The following is a 21,302-nucleotide window of genomic DNA, read 5'->3' on the forward strand; positions in this document are numbered from 1 at the left end:
ATATCACAAAATCTTTAGTGATAATACGAAGATTGTGTGAGATTTAAATAAATGAGTTCATGGATTCTATTGTTGTACCAAATCATGCTCATGTTAGAAATCTTTGTGAATAAGGTTGGTGATTGAGACAGAGAGAGTCTCCTTGCAAAGAAGAAAAATGTAAAAATAAACTTATTCCCTTTCTTTCCTGTAAATCAAGTTTCCACAAAGGTAAATATAAATTCCTAAGAATAGATAGGCCTATTCAAGGGGTTGATAAATGTGTGGATATCAATAGGAGTCAACAAATAATAAAGGTTTGATTGGTGTCAATTAATCTTCTGGAGGTCTCTATAGAGCTCCGCGCCAGTCGCTAGCTCTAAAGTTAACATGGCTAGTGGAAAGATTTTTTATTTTTTATTTTATTTTTATCTTATGTAATAAAAATATATAATAGATGTTTGGAGGTGAATGAAGAGTCTGAAACTTCTGGAGGAATTGATGAGCTGAAGAGTCTGAAAACTCTTGTTTTAAAGAAGCTTTCTCAACTTTCAATAGTATCTGCAAATTCAGAGTCATCTTTTGCAAAAGAAAGAAAGAAAGAAAGAAAGAAAGAAAGAAAGAAAGAAAGAAAGAAAGAAAGAAAGAGAAAGAAAGAGTCTAGATCCAAATTACTGTTCTGACTGTTTGTTCTTTTCTTATTCTTTGTGCCTCTAAGTCAAAGACAAAAAAAAGATGAATTAGGATTTGTGATTGTGCTTTTTTTTTCAAAGCGGCAACTGCATTTTTTAATAATGGGACATTTTTCATGCAAAAAAACCCCTTATATTTTCAATGAACTCATGTTGTCCACTCATAAATGAAGATATCTTTAAAAATGAGTTTGTGTCATATTTTCAGATGAACTACTTCAAATGACACATTTCTAAACTAATACAGAAACATGGAAGTTATTTTTCCTTTCATATCTTTTCAGTTTGTGATTCTAAATTTTAAACCTTATTCAAAAGGTATAAAAAAGGTATATATTGTGGGAAATATTTTGCAAAGATTTCTTTTAAAACCCGCCCACCAAGACTGGCTTTAAAATTGTAAAACAGATTATTACAAGAAATAACTATTATTGATTTCAATTGTACTTTCTCCCTTATTACTCTGCATAGATCTGCACTCAACCTCTTATTAAAATCAATAAGATTTTAAAAGTAAACATGCATAGGCTTTTACGGTGCATCATTGTACTGTAAACATAGGTAATTTATGAATACCACCATAAATATTCAAAATATTGTTATACTTCCAAAGTATAATAGTTATAAGAATAATAAGGTATAATAAACTAACAATGTTTTAATAAACTCGCATGTATAAGAAAAGTTAAACACAATTTTAGACTTCATAGGGTGCCATCTGACATGGGGTTGGGACCATTCCATAGGGTGCCAGTCAACACCCAAAGTCCTCATATATAGGCACCTGTTGACCTCACTTAACCTTTCCTTACTCACCTGATCTGAACTCACATGGTCTGAATGAAAGTTCTGTTTGAACTGAGCAGATCAGATGGATTGGTTCTGCCTCAGAAAGCAGCATCAAAGGCATTCAGGAGCCAAACCTTCGGGGCTTCAGTATTTTTGGCAACACTTTTGTGAATTCTTGTAAATGTCCTGTTAAATGTCAACAAAATACTTTCCAAATTTTCCAGTTTTTCAAAGATCTTCCATGACTCTTCAGAATTTCTCTGTGGAAATGGAAAATTACTAGTCCCCCCTTTTTTTAGATAATTGCAGTCAACTTGTTGAATTATAGGAGAACCAATAATTTAAAATTCTTTTCCAGCTGTTGCAAATTTTCATAGTGTCCACTAGATGGTGTACATGCTGAGATTAACAGAGCAAACCTGAACTGCAATAGAAGGAATGCAATCTGCAAAGAATCAATAATCATGTTACTAAGGGGAATAAGGGTTTTGTTAAAAGAGGACAGAAGAATTCAATAGTTTTTCTAAAAACGTTCCCATTAGGTAGCAAAATTTCCTTTCTTGACAATTATAATTTCTGCTTAAAGTTAATATTTTGTAATGTCCATACATCAAAGAATTTGCTAGAATTATTACAGACTGTCAGTTATATGTTAATGAAGAAGGAGGACAAGGATCCAGGAAGGGATATGCAAACAAAAGCTATCTTGCTTGATAAGTTTAGACACATTATATCTTTACTTTCCATCTGAAGAAAACAATCAGTTTCAGCTAACAGCAGAAAAAGATTAAAAAAACAAAAACAAAAATGGCACAATAATTAAAATAAATTTTGATTCATAAAACGGTGCAAACAATACTTGGTGTCCTCTTTCATAAAGGCAGAGAGAATGGCAGCAAAGATCCTTTCCTGAAGGAGAATATTTCATAGGTTGGGAGACGACCAAAGGGATTCACAATAAATCAGCTGTGGTTGCTTCTAACATCACCTCCATTTCTCATCAAACACTTCTTGAGAGTGTTTGCAGGGCGCAAACTTGACTCCCCACTGCCATCATCAACTTGCTGAGCTTCAGCTGATTGCATTCATTGTCATCAACTGCCTGTTCTTCTATCACCCCAAGGAATGGGCTGTTTTCTCTTTCAAAAGATTAAATTGTCAGAAAACCACTCAGAATGAATCATGTTGGAAACAAATGCTTTTCATCACAACGTTCTAATTTAAAAGATATTACATTTGTAAAAGAAACATAACAGAGATAAACAGAAAATCAAACATAACATTCCCCGAAATATCAATTTGTGCTGCTTCTCTCATTGTCTCTTTATCTTATTTCCTTTGTTTCCGCCTATTCTTCAATTTCATTTCAGAATAAGCAGAGCTCCCCCAGAAATAAAAAGAATAAACCTATGCTAATATGTTTATATTATTATTAACATTACATTATTATACTAATATAATACATTATTTCTTTATTAGTTAATATATTGTACTACTAATTATATAAAGCCATGCTTGAAAATTTCAGAGCAATTTACAAAACAGTCATTCTTCCCCCCCCACCTCCCCAAATTTGCTTAAGCTTCAGTAGGTATTTCCATTGAAATGGCTTTATTTCATTTTTGGGGGAGTCAACTTGTGTCAAATGTGGTTGTAGTGCTAAACCACATTTATATATATGGAAACATACAATGTACATAAAAATGTATGAATTTTTATGCAATTTGTTTTTGGCCATATTTGTAAAATGTACAGAAATGGGACCAATCAGAATTTATAATTAAGATAGTCATCCTTTCCTCAGCCTAGATAGATCTATATTAGACAATTATTTTTTATAATGGATTTCCCTCTGCTAACTTGGCTAACCCTGATTCTGTAATGACTATGGAATTCTAGAAGCTGGATATTAGCCAGAACAAATAAGGATGTCCTAGAGGACAGGGTGGATATTTCAGTGATAATAAATACTGAACATAAATATGTAAAGAACATTATTTGCAGACATATGGGTAGCTCAAAACCATTTTTCTGTACAGTCTTAAGAACGCTGTAGCTTGTACAAAAAGTAGCAAATGAACCTGCTATATTTTTAAAACTTCCATGAATATGCAAGCAATCTAGAATAATGTAAATAAGAAAAGTTGCTAAAAGGTTAAAACTGGAAAACGTATTAATTTTATGTGCTTTCCAGAAACCTGCTTTGAATTCTGCAAAGAAATTGCATAGGAGCCTAAGGAAAACTATTATGAAATCCATAAGCATTCGCAATTGGTCACCTTGTAGGAGAGATGGGTGCCATAAAATTTTAATAAATAAATAAATAAATAAATAAATGAGAAGACCTAAAACAAAGTTCTGGACGTCTATTCTGCTTTTATTAATAGTAACAGTTGCCAAGTGTTCCTTTTCTTAGGACAGTAAGTTAGCATTTTCTTTGCAATATGGCCAACTCATTTAATATCTTTCCCTGATTTTGTCAATATAGTAACAAGTCTACCAAGGAGAGAAAACTGCCTTCTAGTTCATGGTACGGTATAATTAGTGCTTTCTGAACAATACCCATATACTGGAGAAAAAAAAACCACCCTTGTAAGTTGCTATTGGGAACATATCTTTATAGAACATCTCCAATGTTTTCTTTAATAAATTCCTGAATATTTTTATTTGTTAATATATGTCAATTCCAGAGTACACTTTTAGGTAGAAAATGACCATTTCAGCCTGTTTCTTAAACAATTAAATCAATTTGTAGCACTGTTGGTGAGTCTTGTGATGGCTGCTGATTTCTCTTCTTCCTCCATAGAGGCCAATAGAAAGTAAGAGATGAAACCTGATGTCATAATATAACTTTTCATGGTCAACGCCTATGAAATTGTAAAAAGAAAGGCTTCTGTGGAATATAATATGAACAGTTTCATCTTCAGAAAGCTGGAACACAAATCAAATAAATAAGTAACTGTAATAAATCCCTGAAGACTTTTATAGCCTTTTGTAAAAGCCCTAAATGCTGATCCTTTATTTTTTTTAATAATATGACATATTGAACTAAACTAACTGAATTGTTTATGAAAAAATTAGTCCAGAGATTATAATCATTCCAATGTCTGTGTATATACAGTACATGTGTATATGTATATATTTACTATCCACTTTTAATAATGGATAAATTGTAGATTAACATCAGGACTATAATTTAACATAATCTTTTCTTTACTAACCTTTAAATATTTGTTGAAATTGTGGGTTTGAAGTTTATAACATTTGACGTAGAAAAATATCCATTTGATATTGTACTATAAACTGAAAAATAAGGAGCACAAACTATTTTGGCTGTCTGGATTTTTTTTTTTCATTCCACAAAACATAACTCACAGAAATTCTAGTCAACATTGGTTGGACAAAAGGTTTTTCTGAATTCAGTGCTTCGGAAAAAGGTTTAGCTTAGAGACAAAATGTCTGCCCTGGACATGAAAATTCTCCTGTTAAAATAAACAGATAGACAGTAGAATGAGCAATCTTTGTGAAAGCTCTCCAGACTATTCAGGTCAGAGAGACAAAATTTCTCCTTAGATCATCCCAAAATGTGTTGACCTTGCAAGCTGTGCATGATGGAGAAAGTTATTTAAGTGGGTAAGGCTGATATAGATACAGTACATGGCTTTAGATGTGAAAAATAGCCTCTCTATGTTCTTAATTTAGCATTTTATGTTAACATTAAATGATATGGGACAGCAAGCTAAAATATGTATGTTTTGTAGCATCTTCAGCATATATAGTACACAGAATTCTTCTGATTCATCACAGTGATCTGGAACATCATGGTCACATAATTCTAGAATAATAGTAATAGCGATATTTTTGTTACATTATATGGCATAGAGATAAACATTATATGGGAGTTCATGATATAGTTCAAGAGGGAAATAAAACTGGAAAATATTTATTAATATGGTTCTGAAATTAAAATCAACCTCAAAAAAGAGATAGGCTGCTGTATACCTAAATTGTTTCAAATAGTTCATTTAATGCATATTTTATTTGCTGAAGTAAGGAATTATTTTAGTTTAGTTTTTTTTACCCTATTTTGAAGATCTTTGTTTTAAAATAGTCTATGCATCTTGAGAAAATAAACCACACTACAATTGTTTTCTTCAGTGTAGAATATTTCAAATGACTTATTCCAGAATAAGACCTTGTGACCAACTTTTAGAAAGATTGCACAGAAGGATTTTTAAATGATAGTGATAATATTGTTGATGAGGAAGCCTAAAATATGCTGGTGATAATTGCAAGGTTAGAAATGATTAGTGTAATTTCAATTCAAAAGTAATATATCAATATAGTGATGAAGCTTGTGGTCTGGTACCTATATGTTAAATTTGTTGAAGAAAACATCTGTCAGTATTTTTCTTTAGGTATCTTTGCCTTGAAGTTGATTTGGATTGGACAATTTTTCAAATAAAGAATATATTTAAAGATAATTTAAACAGAAATTCTCAATCCTATAGTAGGACAGATCGCAATGTGAAGAAGTTTCTTGCTGAGGGAGCAAGAAAGCTAGGACATAGAATTGCTCGTTTGATTGGATCATGCCTTAAATCCTTACTTGTAACTAGATTGGGAATCAATAATTTTTCAGGTTCTGAGTGTCATTTCCAAAGTTACAGACACCAAAATTTTAAATGAAAAATGACTGAAACTTTACAAGATCATAGCCTCAGATATGAATGCTAAACTCTCACATTATTTTATATGAGAACATTGAACTAGGAATCAGAGTGATTGGGAGGTAGATGACATATAGATTTTAATCACAATCAACAACTTGTTTGGTCTTTATTTAAGATCAAACTAGTACGCTAGTTCTATTAGAATGTGTATTCCATACATAGGTTCATATCATAGTTTCAGGGGATTCTTAGCAAAAAGCTTTCTAATAGGCTGGTTCCTGTATTAGTTGGCCATCGACTTGCTTACAGCTGTAGTAGCAGATGAATTTGAGGTATCATCTTACTTTATATTTCGCACAGAACTTTAGATGCTCTGCCAAAGACTTTGGAGAAAGTTAAAAAATATATTCAAATACCTGGCCACCCATTATGGAGATTCCATAGCACATATTCACATTACTAATCTTGTGCCTGAAATAGTGTCGCTTTTAAAGCTGTCTTCTCATGGGCACCAGGGCATGTGCAGACTTTTTATGCTAGATTGATGATAATATTTCAACATGCCCTATTTTCAAACTCCTGTCCCAAGGCTCTTCTCTTGATAACTGTCAGATTCCCTGTATCAGGCTTCTATTATCAATTCATTATTTCACATTCCAGTAATTTGGCCAAAAATAATGTTTCAAAAATCAATGTTCCATCATGTGGTAGGTAGACCCAACTACTACCTTGAGTGTAGGTTATCGGGTGTAAATGTCTTTTATTTTAAATATGCTAGTTTTCCTATTGGTAAAGAGGCAGATTTGGATCATATCATTCCCCCTGTAAATAATAATTTGGGGAATGGAGTTCTTAATTGTTTTGTGAAAACAATAATGAAACTCTGAATTTCAAAGGTATTAACCTGTCTGGAAGAAGGTAAGAATCTGGAGAGATTTGATTTGTCTTGCAAATGTTTACTATTTTTTTTAATCACATATCCAACTTTCTTATAAGCAGTCTATTTAATTAGCTTCCTATAAGCAGTGGGGATTTTGCTGAGAATATTAAAGTTCAGCACTGGAAGAAGCTAAAATATGTGTTTGAGTAATTTCTCTCCAAGAAGTTAGTAGCCTGATTTTTCTGCATACCTAAAAGCCAGGTTAATTTGGGGCAGACAAGGAAGCGTTGACCTTTAACAGGATGGGTTTAAATTCCTTTTTGCCAGTCAAGTAACTTTTTGCTCTCTTACCTGGTTATTTTTTGAAGGGATTTTGTGTATGGAATGTGTTCTGGAACATACTTGTTCCTGAGCTCTTCTGACAGCTTTTAGAAATTCCTGGTGACTCCCAAAAGATATGTAATTTTAGAAACAGCAGCCTGATGCTAAACATCCCCACCTGTTCTCCATTATCTCCCTTCAAACGAAAACAATGTTTGGCTAAAGTTACAAACTAATGGAACCCATTTTCACTAAATAGGTACATTTGGTCATATGTAATTTGGTAGCTCATAAAAGACAAAAAATACAGAGAATGTCTTCAAACAGAGAGAAGGAAATGAAATGAATTCCCCCACCCCACAGCTGTAATTCTTACTCCACTTATATGAAAAAACAATCCCATTGACTTCAATGGGAATTGCTTCCAAATACATATGTTTTGGACGATGATGAAATCAAGCCTAATCTCTATTAATATGTAGAGCAAGAATGGAAGGATTTATCCAGGGGTCATAAATAATTGCATGTCCCCCAATTCTCTTTTACATAAGCTCATTCTAATGCAGGAAGCACCATAACCTCTTTTCTGCTTGATAACTTGAAAACGTATGCTGCAATGAAAAATGGATGGGATATTTCTTTGTTTCCTATACAATATGAACTTTTCCTGGGAAAGTTAAATCTTTATTGGGCAACAAGGCTATAGCATTATGCGTTACAACCAAGATAAAAATAAATTAGATATTGCCATTTGTTTAATGCTGCAATAAATGCAACCCCTAAATAAGATTGTAGCAGTTGAAACTTTTAAGATCAGCTGCTAACATTTTGTGGCAAGCTTCCTTCCTTCATTGATTTCAAATTTAATGAAATCCCACTTTAATCAAACAAATTTGGACAGCTAACATGGCATCAAAACAAGAACCCAAAATTAAAAATAGTTATAAAAATTTTGTTGTAAAAAGCTTGACTGGGGGCTAATGTAGATTCCTGTGTTCAAAACTTTGGGCTCAGTGCTGGTTTAAAATCTTTTGTATGACTATAAATAAAAAGTTAATATATAAAAAGAATAAATTAAGGAAGCTTCAAGGATTTAAGTAAAGGTTGAATATTGGGATGGGATTTATTATTAAACAGACTGCCATTGTCTCATGCTGTAGATGCTCAAAGGTGGCAGCAAAGTTTTATACACCACATCACTTGCCCTGCAATCCTTGAACTAGTTTGCTGCCATAGAGAATGCTGCCCATTGCCAATGTAAAGAAAGAGTCATGTGACAGCTACTAGATAGCTTTGTACACAAAAGAGAAAGTAATAGCATCTTGTTTTAGCTTCAGATTGATTCCACCAAGTATCAGAGACAATATGAATAGTCATAATAAAACAAGATTGCACACTTTAACAGGTCAGGTAGATGACTAAGGGGCTGGAGGCTAAAACAGTTGCAAGAACTGGGTATGGATAGTCTAGTGAAAAGAGAGACGGGGTGACATAATAGCAGTGTTTCAAAATTTGAGGGGCTGTCACAGACAGGAGAGGGTTAACCTATTTTCCCTAAGGCCAAACAAGGAATAATGGATGGAAACTGATCAAGGAGAGATTCCACCTAGAAATAAGGAGAGATTTTCTGACAGTGAGAACAATCAATTAATGGAACAACTTGCCTTCAGAGGTTCTGGGTGCTTCATCACTGGAAGCTTTCAAGAAAAACTGGACAGTCACGTGTCAAAAATGGTATAGGGTCTCCTTCTTGAACAGGGGATTGGACTAGATGACTTCCAAGGTCCCTCCCAACTCTGTTATTCTGTTTACTGTATAAGCAACCAAATGCAGCCTCAAGTCTGATTTCAGAGCTGTTTTGAATGGAGAGAATTTAGTACTCTAGCCTCTTCTAACACCAAAGAAGAGAAGGTGAATGACAGTAATTAGAAAGAGAAGGAATAAGCGGCCAAATTCAATTTTTTGTTCTGTCTCCTCCTCCAGCATTTGGTTTAGTTCTGGGCATCATTGACACATATAGTTCCTTACTATGAAAATGTTATCCTCAAAAACAAATAACAAAAGATTGTCTTTCTCTTTTTTACATCATGTTTTCCCTGTCTACCTTATGGCCAGAGGACATCTGAAATGTAAAACTGGCAATTTGCCCTCCTTGCCCTCTCTACTACTGCCCTCCATAATTGCAGTCCAGCAGGAACTTGCAGATTTCTTTTGTACAAAGAGGATGCTCATTCTCACGGACTCAAGTTTGAACACTAAGCAGGGGAAAAATGTTCATTATTCTATAGGGACCATTTTTAAGCATGCTTTTTATTCTTGGCCAGAAGCTCAGAAAACTCAGACAATATAAAACAACTTAAAAATAGACGTTGGATTGTAGTGTGAAGAAGGCTTCAAAGAAGATGCACAATATTAACACTGTTGATGGTATTGTCAGATATCGTTTGTATCCCATTAAAATTTCCTTGCAATCCTCACATGTGAATGGAATTACAGCACAATGACCCCTTTTCAAAGTTTTAAAGAAAACAACAAATAAATGTACTGCCAAATTTTTGTAGGCATCTTTGAGGGTTGAACACACAATGAGCTGCATGGACAATAGGGCCACCCGCTAGACAAGAAGGAAAGGATGACCAGTGTGAAAAAAAAACTTTAATGAATATTCTACAAAGAAGCCTTTAGTCTGATGTTATGCCAAACCCAGAGGATTTAGTGTTTTAAAACAAAAGGAACAGAAAAGGAAAAGATTTAACTATGGACTACTTTTTTAAGACATCCAAGTGGAAAGATGAGGTTCCTATATGAAAACAAAAATAAAAAATGTTTTTACAAGAAAGTCAGGATATTGAAGCAGATCAAAGGGTTATTGTAAAATGAGACAAGGCAGATGCTAAAGTGTACTGAAAAGGCCATTGCAGTGGAGGTCATAATGTCTCATCTATTATGTGGAAACATTTTTTGCTTCTAATTCCATTGAATGGATTTGAAATATCTACCCTAAAACATATTAAGAATTAGGAATAAAAACCTAAAGCAATATCATAATAACATTTTAAAAATCTGCTCATTTGAATGAAATATTTACTTTACTATAATAATATTTTCATAATAATTATGTCATGCTTTCTTTTAATTAATACAATTATATTTTATAGTGGTGAGCAAGCTCATGGTATCCTTAAGACAAACATTTATGGAAAGCTATGGAAGATTGTATTTAATTCCAAACATCTTTAAAGAGACCTGGCTGAATATGGATTGCAACTAAGCTTTTATTGTAATGAAGGAGAGGAAGTCCTTAACAACAAATTGATAGGCTCAGAATGAATAGGAAAGATGGTATAAAATTTGTATTCAATTCAAGTTCAGTTCTCTGGGATATTTATTGCATGCCCTTTTCCCTATACAGATGCTTTGGTCTCCCTGTTTGCATGTTCACACAACCCATTCACAGAAGCCCCAAAGGTGCTTTTTCAGGAGGCAAATTCACTTTCTTGTTTTTCTTTGAAGATGTTTCACTTCTCATCCAAGAAGCTTCTCCAGCTCTGACTGGATGGTGGGGAATGGAAGAATTTATAATCCTTGCAGACAGCTGGTCATTTGCATTCTTTTAGAAAGTCATTGAGGCCACCTGTACGTTTATTTGTGTCATCAGGGACACCTGAGTAATGCAAATGGGCATGGAACCTTCTTGGAATTGCTGAAAGGAATATGCTGTAGACTGGAGATAGATGATGTCGTATCCCTCCCCCTCTGTTGAGAGAGGGCTGTTCAGTTTTGACATAGATGGAATCTTTGACCGTTCTTTCAAACCAAGGACCCTCTCTGTCCAAAATGTGAACTTTTCTGTCTTCGAAAGAGTGGCCTTTGTCTTTGAAATGCTGAATCTTGTCCTGATTGGTTTGTTTTCCTATGTTGTGCCATGGATTTATGAAGTGGTTTGTTTTGTTTCCCCATGTACAAGTCTGCACATGGCTCACTGCATTGTACTGCATATACCGGTTTGTTCCTGGGTGTTTTATCCTTGAGGTGGACAAGCTTCTGCTTTAGTGTATTCATGGGTTTGAAGTGTGCATGTATGTTGTGTTGGTTGAAGAAACTGGTGAGCTTTTCTGATATTCCTGCAATGTATGGAATGACAAGGTTGCTTCATTTGAGATTCAAGGTGAGATTCAAGGTGCTAGTAATGGTGTTCAAAGCCCTTCATGGCATGGGGCCGGAGTACCTCAGGGAACATCTGCTGCCGGCATCAAGCTCCCTGTGCGTTCCCACAGAGAGGGCCTCCTCAGGGTGCCACCGGTCAGAGAATGCCGACTGGTGGCCCCCAGGGGGAGATCCTTCTCTGTGGGCACCCCGGAGCTATGGAACCAGTTACCGGTTGAGCTCCGGACAGCGCCCGATCTGCGCTCCTTTCGCCGCGATCTGAAAACATACTTGTTCAGGCAAGCCGGCCTGGCCTGAGGGGGGATTGGTGGGGTTTTTTATTATTTTTATTGGGGTTTTTTACTATGTATTAATTGTATTTTAATCGGGCATGCATTTAATTATCTTTTAGTTTTTGTAAATTTCTGTGTTTTATTCTTGCCCTGTACACCGCCCTGAGTCCTCCGGGAGAAGGGCGGTATAGAAATATTAATAAATTAAATTAAATTAAAATTAAATTTATTGTTTTCTTCTTTGTCTGTTATGGAGCAGTTCCTGCCAGGTCTTTATGGTCAACGTAAATTTTGCTACCCCCGTTACTAACTTTATTCTGCTCTGTTTCAAGTTAATGACTTCCTTTAAGATTTTCTATACCATGTAACTGTCACAATAGGGGGATGATGGTTCAGCGGTTAAAGATGCTGAGCTTGTCAGCTGGAAAGTTGACAGCCCAGGTTTGAGATCGAAGCACTGCACCATGGGGTAAGCTGCTGTTACTTGCTCCAGTTCCTGCCCACCTAGCAGTTTGAAAGCATGCAAATGTAAGTAAATAAATAGATACCATTTTGTTGGAAAGGTAACAGCATTCCGTGTGCCTTGACACATAATTATGCTGGCCACATGACCATGGAAATGTCTTCAAATTATGCTGGTTTCATTATCTAGGAAAAGGAGATGAGCACTGCCCCCAAGATTCGGACATATTGGACAGGGCAAACTTTTACCTTCTTCGTAACTATTATTAGATGTTGCTAGTATCAGCTTAAGAAAAGAAATACTATTTTAAAACCTCTACAGCCAAAAACAAAAAGGCTTTTCTCATTAGCTGTAGATGAGATATAGGCAATATCATGGGAATAATTGAGAAAATAGTAATTCTCAAAACATTGGCCAAGTGAAAAGAGAAAAGCTATTCTATATCCCAGTTAAGGTTAATGTTGATTAATGAAGCCTTTCTGGGATCTCTTTTCAAATATTTTGAGAAAACTGCCCATTTTCTAGACACTGGGGCATAATCATAATTTCCATTTTTCAAAAAGGGTCAAAGCTGACTTCCCTATTACTGGCCAAGTAATCTCCTAAATATAAAATATCTATAATCTGATTGGATTACAGTGATTAATAGAGGCTTCCTCAATAGATTGGTAGTTACTTTTCTTCCTATATAAATGGCATGATCTGAGGATGAAGTTTACTCTGCAAAGACAACTTCTTCTTATACAGAAAGGATTTAAAAAAGGTTGTAGCTTCTTAATTTGTATTCAAATTACTTAAATTCTAAGCCTTAAAATTAGCCAATCATTTCTTATTAAGCAGTGATGATCCCATGGTCCTACTATGATCTATTTTTCTTTCCATGGTCCTACTGTAATCTATTTTTTATTAATCACTCTTAAACAATATTGTGCTGCTCCTCACACTGTAAACATTTACAAAAGAACAACAGTTTTGTTAATAAACTCAAAGGCACAGAAAAATATTAATGATTATGATATCAAATAATTTAAAACTCTTAAACAGCATTGACACCTACATTGTGTCATGCACGAAAGATCAGGACCACACATGAAATTCCAATTAAAATGATTTATTATTAATCTTGCCTATGCACAGGAATCTACTCCACTAACAGTAAAGACTGTCTTGGTGTTAGAACGGGTCAAAAAATTCAAGAAGGGTTGGACTTTGTGGCTACATAGAGATTCGAGGCTGATTCTTCTTTTAACTTTTTACATGGGATTATATTTTACTAATCTACTATATATGAGGACATCCTGCTCTGATTCTGCACAATATGGTACTTTTTTAAAAAAAAAAAAAAGAGGCTTTCTTAGCAGATGTGAAGACCACTTGACAAGATATTAGACTTAGATATATAAATGTAAAATATATAGAATCACATCCAATGTAATTTTTGCATTATGTTCATTTTCAGCCTTAGTCTCATTAAGTGACAGAAGTAACCATTAAACATAAATAAGTTTTTAATTCCTAGTGTGAATGCAACAGTCTATTGTGCTGTAAATAAGAGATGTGGCACTATTTTCCCTTTAAAAATTAAAAAGAACTGTTTGTATAGCACAAATTTGTATAACACAAATTATAATAACATTGTTTCATTGTAGCTTAGGGTCAGCAAGGAAAAAAAATCAAGTCATGCCAAGAATATTAAGGTTGCAATAAATCAGATACAGTTATTGAGGTTAAAGAAAATAAGTATATAACAAGTCAGGTCAATGTGGATCAAGTTGTGGTAACTCAAATCTAACAAAGTAGCTGGTATCAAAATAAGTCAAGTTGGGATAAATCAGTAAATGACAAATCAAATCAAGGTCAGTCAATTTCCCATTTACATAGTTATGTCTGGTTCTATTGAGCAGTGATCAGGACCTTGGATAGATCCCAATGGGTTCTGCTAGCTTGAGTGATAGAAAGAGGTCTCACTGAAGAACCAGAATCATCTTCAAGGTTGAAAAAGGCCAGCAAGGATTGACCTGCCACTGGCTCCACCCCTGCCTTAAAAACTGTCTGTGGCTAATTTATACTTTAGAAGAAAACGGTGCTACATAAAATACTACCGATCCTGAGACAGCCATGCATTCAGACTATAAAGAGAGATTCAAGAGGTTTTGACAACCTGCAAATTATTCAGATCTGAAGCTACAAGAGCTGGGCAGGAGCTGAATGCAAAGAATATGAGTTTTAGTTTGCTAATTTTTGATATCCAGTTGAACATAGTAATCTCTAATTTGCTTTTTCTCTTGTATTTATTTTGTTTGTCTTTGGAATTTGATTTTGAAAATACACACAGGCACGATAATTTTCACATACTGCTAATAGAGTGAAGGGAACCATAATAGTTTCCATTCAGTACTGACTCACAAAAAATCATGTTATTTCCATATAATGAAAGCAGGAAATAACTGCAGATCATCAGGAGGAGCAATGAAATCTTATGACTGGAATAGATATCCACTAGAGGCAAAACTGAGATCATCAGGATCATTTTCACTGAATTAATATATTAACTTATGTCCCCAGCGGCCCTTACTTTTCACAATATACCAGCTCTTTGTGATTATTTTCTATCTTAAAATGAATTAACTGTTCACATGTATATAACACAATAGTGTACAGATTTGAATAAAGATATGCAGAAGGAATACTTTGAACTGGGATGAAGAATTATCTACTAAAGTTAAATAGCAGAACCTCCATAGCTCTTTCCCATGGAAAGATATTTCTCTGAGGCTTTAAAGATGAATTTGGCAATTTGTAATTAATACCAAGTGAACTAACACATATATTTGCTTAATCTTATGTCATTTTGTGTTTATTCATTGTGGAGAGGAATTAAATACCATGAAAACCATTGTGCCTCTCTTCTATGAACAATATTACTTCTACGTATAGTAGAAATACTTAAAATATCCTCATAGTATAGGATTCTATCATTTTCAAAATGCCATTATATGTAACATTTTAATAGTTGCCACTTTAAGTGGGGAAGGTAACACAGTGATATTTTACAAATTACAAATATTTATCAAATGTATAGCACCTTAAAATAGCCTTATTTCCTAGCTATTTTAAGTAATATAAATATATATTTATTAGCATATTAATCATCTATTTAATAATTGCATCTTTATTAACATGCATCTTTGTTTATGAAATATATGAAATATATATACAAATATGGACCCAATAATTTGTGTACAAATATGCCATGCAATATTTGTTAGTGTGTGAGAGTTGCATAAAAAAACAATAACTTAATTAATAGCAGCATATTTAGCAAGGTTAATTATGCAATCAAACTGAATAAGATAATGAGTGTAGTCCATTAATGCTGGAACTGATACTATTTTAAGGATTATTATCAAATGTGGGTTCACATACCTTTTTACCTCTTTCAGTGCAACTTTTTAATCCTGTTCGTGGTTATAAAATTTTAAGCACTGAGGAGGCACAGGGATAGACATATCACTTTTATCCCTCCTTGCTTAATTTTTCTAGGAGACATGGGGTAAGGTCCAAGGGTGTCTACAAGCTATTTCGTTTTGTAACAGTCCCATTGTAAATGTATGTGCATGTACAAACATGCTAAGAAAGCCAGAACAGTCATATGAAATTAACAAAAAAAGTGTCTGCTTTCACATTTGAAAAAGAGTTGCTTCGTTTGCACTAATTATTGAAAGCATCTCTTTTGAATGTTTTGCACAACTCTGTTAGACGTTTGTGTGCCTGTCTTTTTCATTGCAGTAGTAGAGGGGATAGTAATATGAGTTCACTGTTTTATAAATGTGATTAATGCCATTAGTAGTTTATGTATGTTGTTAACTTTCACTCTGTTAGATTAAGAGAGAAAGGGTTTTCAAACAGCAGATCATTTAAAAATTCTATATAGAGATATAAAGTAAAAGGTTTTCAGGCACTTACTTGGGAAAGTGACTCCTGTTTTCTGTCAAGATAAAGCCTTCTTGGACCCATCTTCTAGCATCATGATGTACTAGCCGTTACCAAGAGTCATAGACATAAAATGAAGAAAGAATCTCCAAAAAATAGTATCTAACATTGTGCTAGTAATACCAAAGGCTTTCAATGAACTGTAACAATTCTGAGGGAGTTGTAAGAAAAAGGCAGAAATCCTGGATGCAAACAACAGCTTGTCTAGTTTCGTTTACCACTTTGAAATGTTAGTAATAACAAAATGTGGATAATTGAAAAAGTTTTTTGTGGGGTTCAAAAGCTTATGTGTTCCCACCAGCAGAACATGTTACAGAATTTACTCACTATCTGTTCTTGCATAACAAGCGTGCCTCCTGTTTGATTATATACGTAGTACTGTTGCCATGTCAACCTACTTTTAACTTCTATATATTCAGCATTTTTCTAGAATTATGGAATCACATAATATATATGCATGGTAAATTTACTGCCAAAAAGTATATCAATAATAATAAAATCACCAACGGTCAATTGCAAAAGGCAACTTTACTTATAATAGCTTACATGTTGTGACAATATCTTTAACACTATCAAATAACAATATCTGCCTATTCCAGGTCCTTGGAAATGACTCAATAGGTGAATAAAAATACCAAATCTAGTCTAAACATCTGGCTGACTGTGCAACCAACCATAATATATTATGATTGCCCACTCCAAAAAGACTCTAATAATGTAACCGAATCTGTATTCTTAGACTTCATAAGTTTCTGTGATGTAACACGGCCAACAGTGATGTGCTTAAAAATTGCAATATTGATTTCAGTATGTTAAAGATACACAGGGGAGGGGGAAAAAAACATCAGTGGGGCAGATATGAAATGGAAAAAATGAAATTGCCAACACTATCAATTTCAAACCTAGTTTGACCTGATAATTGGAATTGCTTTAAATTAAGTTATCCTTGTTTCAGTATTTTTTCAACTGTTTAATTCAGTATTTATATATGCATAGGTTGATTTATGGAGTTATGAATTATGAGATTTTACTAGTTCTTTAGATTTTACTAGTTCAAGTATTGTGTTTGTATAAACACAATACTTGAATCTTAAAATGCTTTTGTGAATAAAAAATATTACTGACAGGAGGCAATATTGTCACATTTCTCTATTCACCTTCCACTGCAGTCTTGTGTCCAACCCTATGTCATTCCAGAAAGCCCTTCAATTCCAAGATGTTCTTTATAAAGAATCAAGTTAACCATGGGACAAAATGTCCAGGATTTGTTTTTTTACAAACTAGATTGCTCCCATGGCTTTTTGACATCAACTGAGGGTTTCACCAATGGGTTCTTGGCATTGTAAAAGGGAGTTTGCACTGTCCCATAGTGGACCACAAAGGATTTAGGGAAGTAACAGGTTACTTTGAAGTAATTTAACATTTTATGAAAAAGCAATGGTTTTAGCATGAGAGTACACCCTTCTGGGGAAATAAAGTATAACAGAAAATATAACTCTTGATGCCAGTCAGACATCCTCTCAACAACCTTCCTAAGAAAGATGAAGTTGGAGAGAGGTGCTTCCTTATAAACAACTTGTGCACTGTACTATGTAAAGATAAAAAAACCCCTCAAAAAATAATTCATTCAAAGAAGTTTGAAACAGCCCCAAATAGCAGCTGATTCTCTTAAATTCAGCATCTGTGGACAGATTGTTGGAACACAGACAAAATCTACCCCATCTAGATAAGAGTCATAATTTTTTTTAGAAAAGATATGATTTTTCTTGATGCTTTTTTGTCTCTTAACAGACTTTTTAAAAAGAAACTAGTCTATAGACAGATATCTCTATTTATCTGTAATATTTCTATCTTTAACACTCCCTAGTAATTTTTCACATGAAGAAGTGGTATTCTGAAAGCAAAGTGGCTCTCATGCTAAATTTTGGTCAAAGATCAAAGGAGCTGCAATAAATTTCCTTGGCTGCTTTAACTGTAGGGATTTATTTATTTATTTTTGCTAAATCATGGCTTCTTAGGGAAGGAAAGATTTATGGGAGAGAATTGATATGCATTTTTGTCTGCAGATACGAAATAAGGTAAATCCTGCAGCTTAACTGATTATGAATGCAGAGATTCGCTTTTAAGCAAAGGACCACTTATGAATATAGTGGCATGTGAAGTTCTCCTATATTGCTATGGGAAAATTAGACTTTTATTTTGTTTGTTTGTATGTTGTTTGTTTCAGTTGGAGAAACTATTATCAGTGTCTCAATACCATTCTTGTAAGATATAACATTATATCTTTATAACATTATGTACATTATATAGAAAATGATCCATCTAAACTTACTTCTTGATCTTACCTCTATGATAGTCCTTAATACACAACAAAATATAATTTATGTGCTACCAGTCATGACAAATAATGATTGGAAGGCCATAAATCTGGATATTTTAGTATTACTGAATACTGAAAGTACAAATAAACTTTAAGTTGGTATCTGAAATTATGCCTGCACGATCACTTGTTTTGACTTTTACAGTGTTGTTGACTCATTATGACACTTTTTAATAACTACCCACAGGCTTATCCTTGCACTAATGATAAAGAATGTGAAGTTGGGAAGTACTGCCATAGTCCCCATCAAGCTACATCTGCCTGCATGGTTTGTAGAAGGAAGAAGAAACGTTGCCACAGAGATGGCATGTGCTGTCCTGGAAACCGCTGTAACAATGGTATTTGTGTGACTCTTAATTTTTAAAAAAAAATAATGAAAAGTGTAAAATATTTTAGTGATTGATTTTCATATTTGCTCTTCAAGATTTGCCAAGTATGAAGCAAATTCATTTTGGGAACATCAATGGTCATTTTAGAATGAGAGAAATAAATGAAGAAACATTTGATTTCTTGAATTCATAGATTATCAAAATTGCAATGGAACTTTCTTTCCCATGAATTAGACACATATGTTTCTTCTTAACCCATTACTCCACTGTTTCTCTCTCCTTTTGGTCTTTCCATGTGGAATAATCTTATCTGGAGGGATGTGGCTTCCTTGCAAACTTCTGACCATCTCACAACTCACTTTTGCAGAAGGAGAAATAACAGAGTAGAGGAAGGGGTGAAATGTTACAGCATGGAGAAGAGTAAAAGGAGAGTGTTGTAACCACGAATCACTAGGTTGGAAGAAAAAGAATCTGTGCTGTTTGTTATCACAGCATGGCTCTCCTGGGAGAAAAAGCACAAAAAGTAACTTAACACCCTCTACTGTTTTGCAGACTTCCATATTTTAAGAGCAGTTTAAGATGAGCTTATTGAAGGCCATGAAATAACCTTTTCTCTATTTCTCGTCACTTTAATGAGTAAGAGAGATGATCTTCAAAAATGAAAGCCAGATTTCTGGAGTTCTATCAAGTTATATCATCCTTCCTATTAAAGATAAGGTTTTAATTTGTCTTAGGGATTTCTTCATTTCTAATTCTTTAGTAACATTGCAGGGTTATTTCATTGGTTTGGTTGATATATAGTTTAAAATTTATTTATTTTTTAATCCCATTTATATCCCGCCCTTCTCCGAAGACTCAGGGCGGCTTACAATCTAAGAAGCACAAATCAATGTGCTTAGCAATAGCCTTCATTCTATGTATATGCCTGCTTATTAGGGCTTTTGGGGGGCCCCCAAGTGGCATTTTTACAAAGTCAGCTTATTGCCCCCAACAATCTGGGTCCTCATTTTACCTACCTCGGAAGGATGGAAGGCTGAGTCAACCTTGAGCCTGGTGGGACTCGAACCTGCACTAATTGCAGGCAGCTGGTGTTACTTAAAGAGGCATTAGCCCACTGCTCCACCAAATTATTATTATAAATTATTAAAAGTAAATGGTAAATCCTTGTCTTGTTCATTAAAATTGTTCTTTTATTCATGGAGGTCATGCACGTTGCCATTTTAAGGGGTCATGCTATTACAGATCTTGAGAGCCATTGCACTACTTCAGTGAAAGGGACTTCTGTCCTACTCTAACATTGGGCATAGTGTTTTACCTAATCTACAGACATCAGTGTTAGTGCCAGCTTCTTCAGGAAAGAAAACCACTCAAGCATAGGCTTCCATAGGCCGCATAAATTGAATTCTCCATCCAATTTATGGAGAGTGAAATGAAAGACGGCATTCTCTCTCCCATTCATTAAGACATGCCCACATTCTTTGGCTATCTTGCAATTAAATAAGTACAGCAGGACCTAATTTTGATCAAATCCTTTGAAATGATTTCTAAAGTAATTTTTCTTTCAACATATTGAATCAGTGATACAAGAAAAAAAATATAAGGAAATTGTTTTACCTGGGACTACCATATTATTTAGATAGCAGCATCATTGGAGGTCTGATAGAGTATCCTATATGAAAATAATTACTTCTTTTTTGTATATCTGGAATCAGCAATATAATATCCATGAAAAACTCTAACATTTTACATTACTATCACTATCATCAAAGAATTTATTTTAATTGCACCAAATCTTTTATCATGATTCTTTCAGAAATGGCATGAAAATTCTATATCTGCAAATTTGGAGGGGAGATGCTTGAGGCATGAAAAAAAATCATGAACAGTTGCACATTAACAGGTCACACCTGTATACACATACACATACATACATACATATAAAATCAAGTGAGAAGAATGACAAAGTATATATAGTTAATATATTAACTATTGTCAGTCATTCATATTTAGCAATAAATTTCCTGTGGAATGGTTTCTACTGAGATTTGGATTTATTCTAATTAAATATATTGTGTTGAGTCACACTTGCTTTTTAAAGTAACTCTGGCAGGGAATAAACTGGTGTCTTGAAATAGATGGTTCTTAGGCTTAGGACTATTTTGTCCTTTTGTTTCCCAAACCAAAAATGGGCTCAACATTGCAATTATACCAGTTTCAGGAATGCTCTGGGGACTGCAGAATGAGACTGGGCAGATGCATGAGCTCCACTGCCTGCAGGTTGTTAAATCTTACTTTCAAATTGTTCGTTCTCAACTTAGTGACTGATTGATACATTAAATCCAAACACTATATTGGTTGGAAACA

General features: G+C 34.1%; 1 protein-coding gene and 1 long non-coding RNA gene across 2 annotated transcripts in view; both read left to right on the forward strand.

The window, feature by feature from the left end:
* Positions 1 to 21,302, forward strand: part of LOC310643071 — a 937,169-nt gene that overhangs the window by 575,784 nt on the left and 340,083 nt on the right. The gene's annotated exons all lie outside the window — the stretch shown is intronic.
* The window catches only part of DKK2 (dickkopf WNT signaling pathway inhibitor 2), a gene marked incomplete at its 5' end in the record, with an annotated part of 50,836 nt that overhangs the window by 28,487 nt on the left and 1,047 nt on the right, over positions 1 to 21,302 (forward strand). Inside the window, one exon of the mRNA XM_083368076.1 lies at positions 18,797 to 18,947. Within this exon, the coding sequence (XP_083224202.1) occupies positions 18,797 to 18,947 (151 nt within the window). The remainder of the gene's footprint in view (positions 1 to 18,796; positions 18,948 to 21,302) is intronic.

The sequence above is a fragment of the Vipera ursinii genome (genome assembly GCF_947247035.1).
Source record: "Vipera ursinii genome assembly, chromosome: 7".
Lineage (NCBI taxonomy): Eukaryota > Metazoa > Chordata > Lepidosauria > Squamata > Viperidae > Vipera > Vipera ursinii.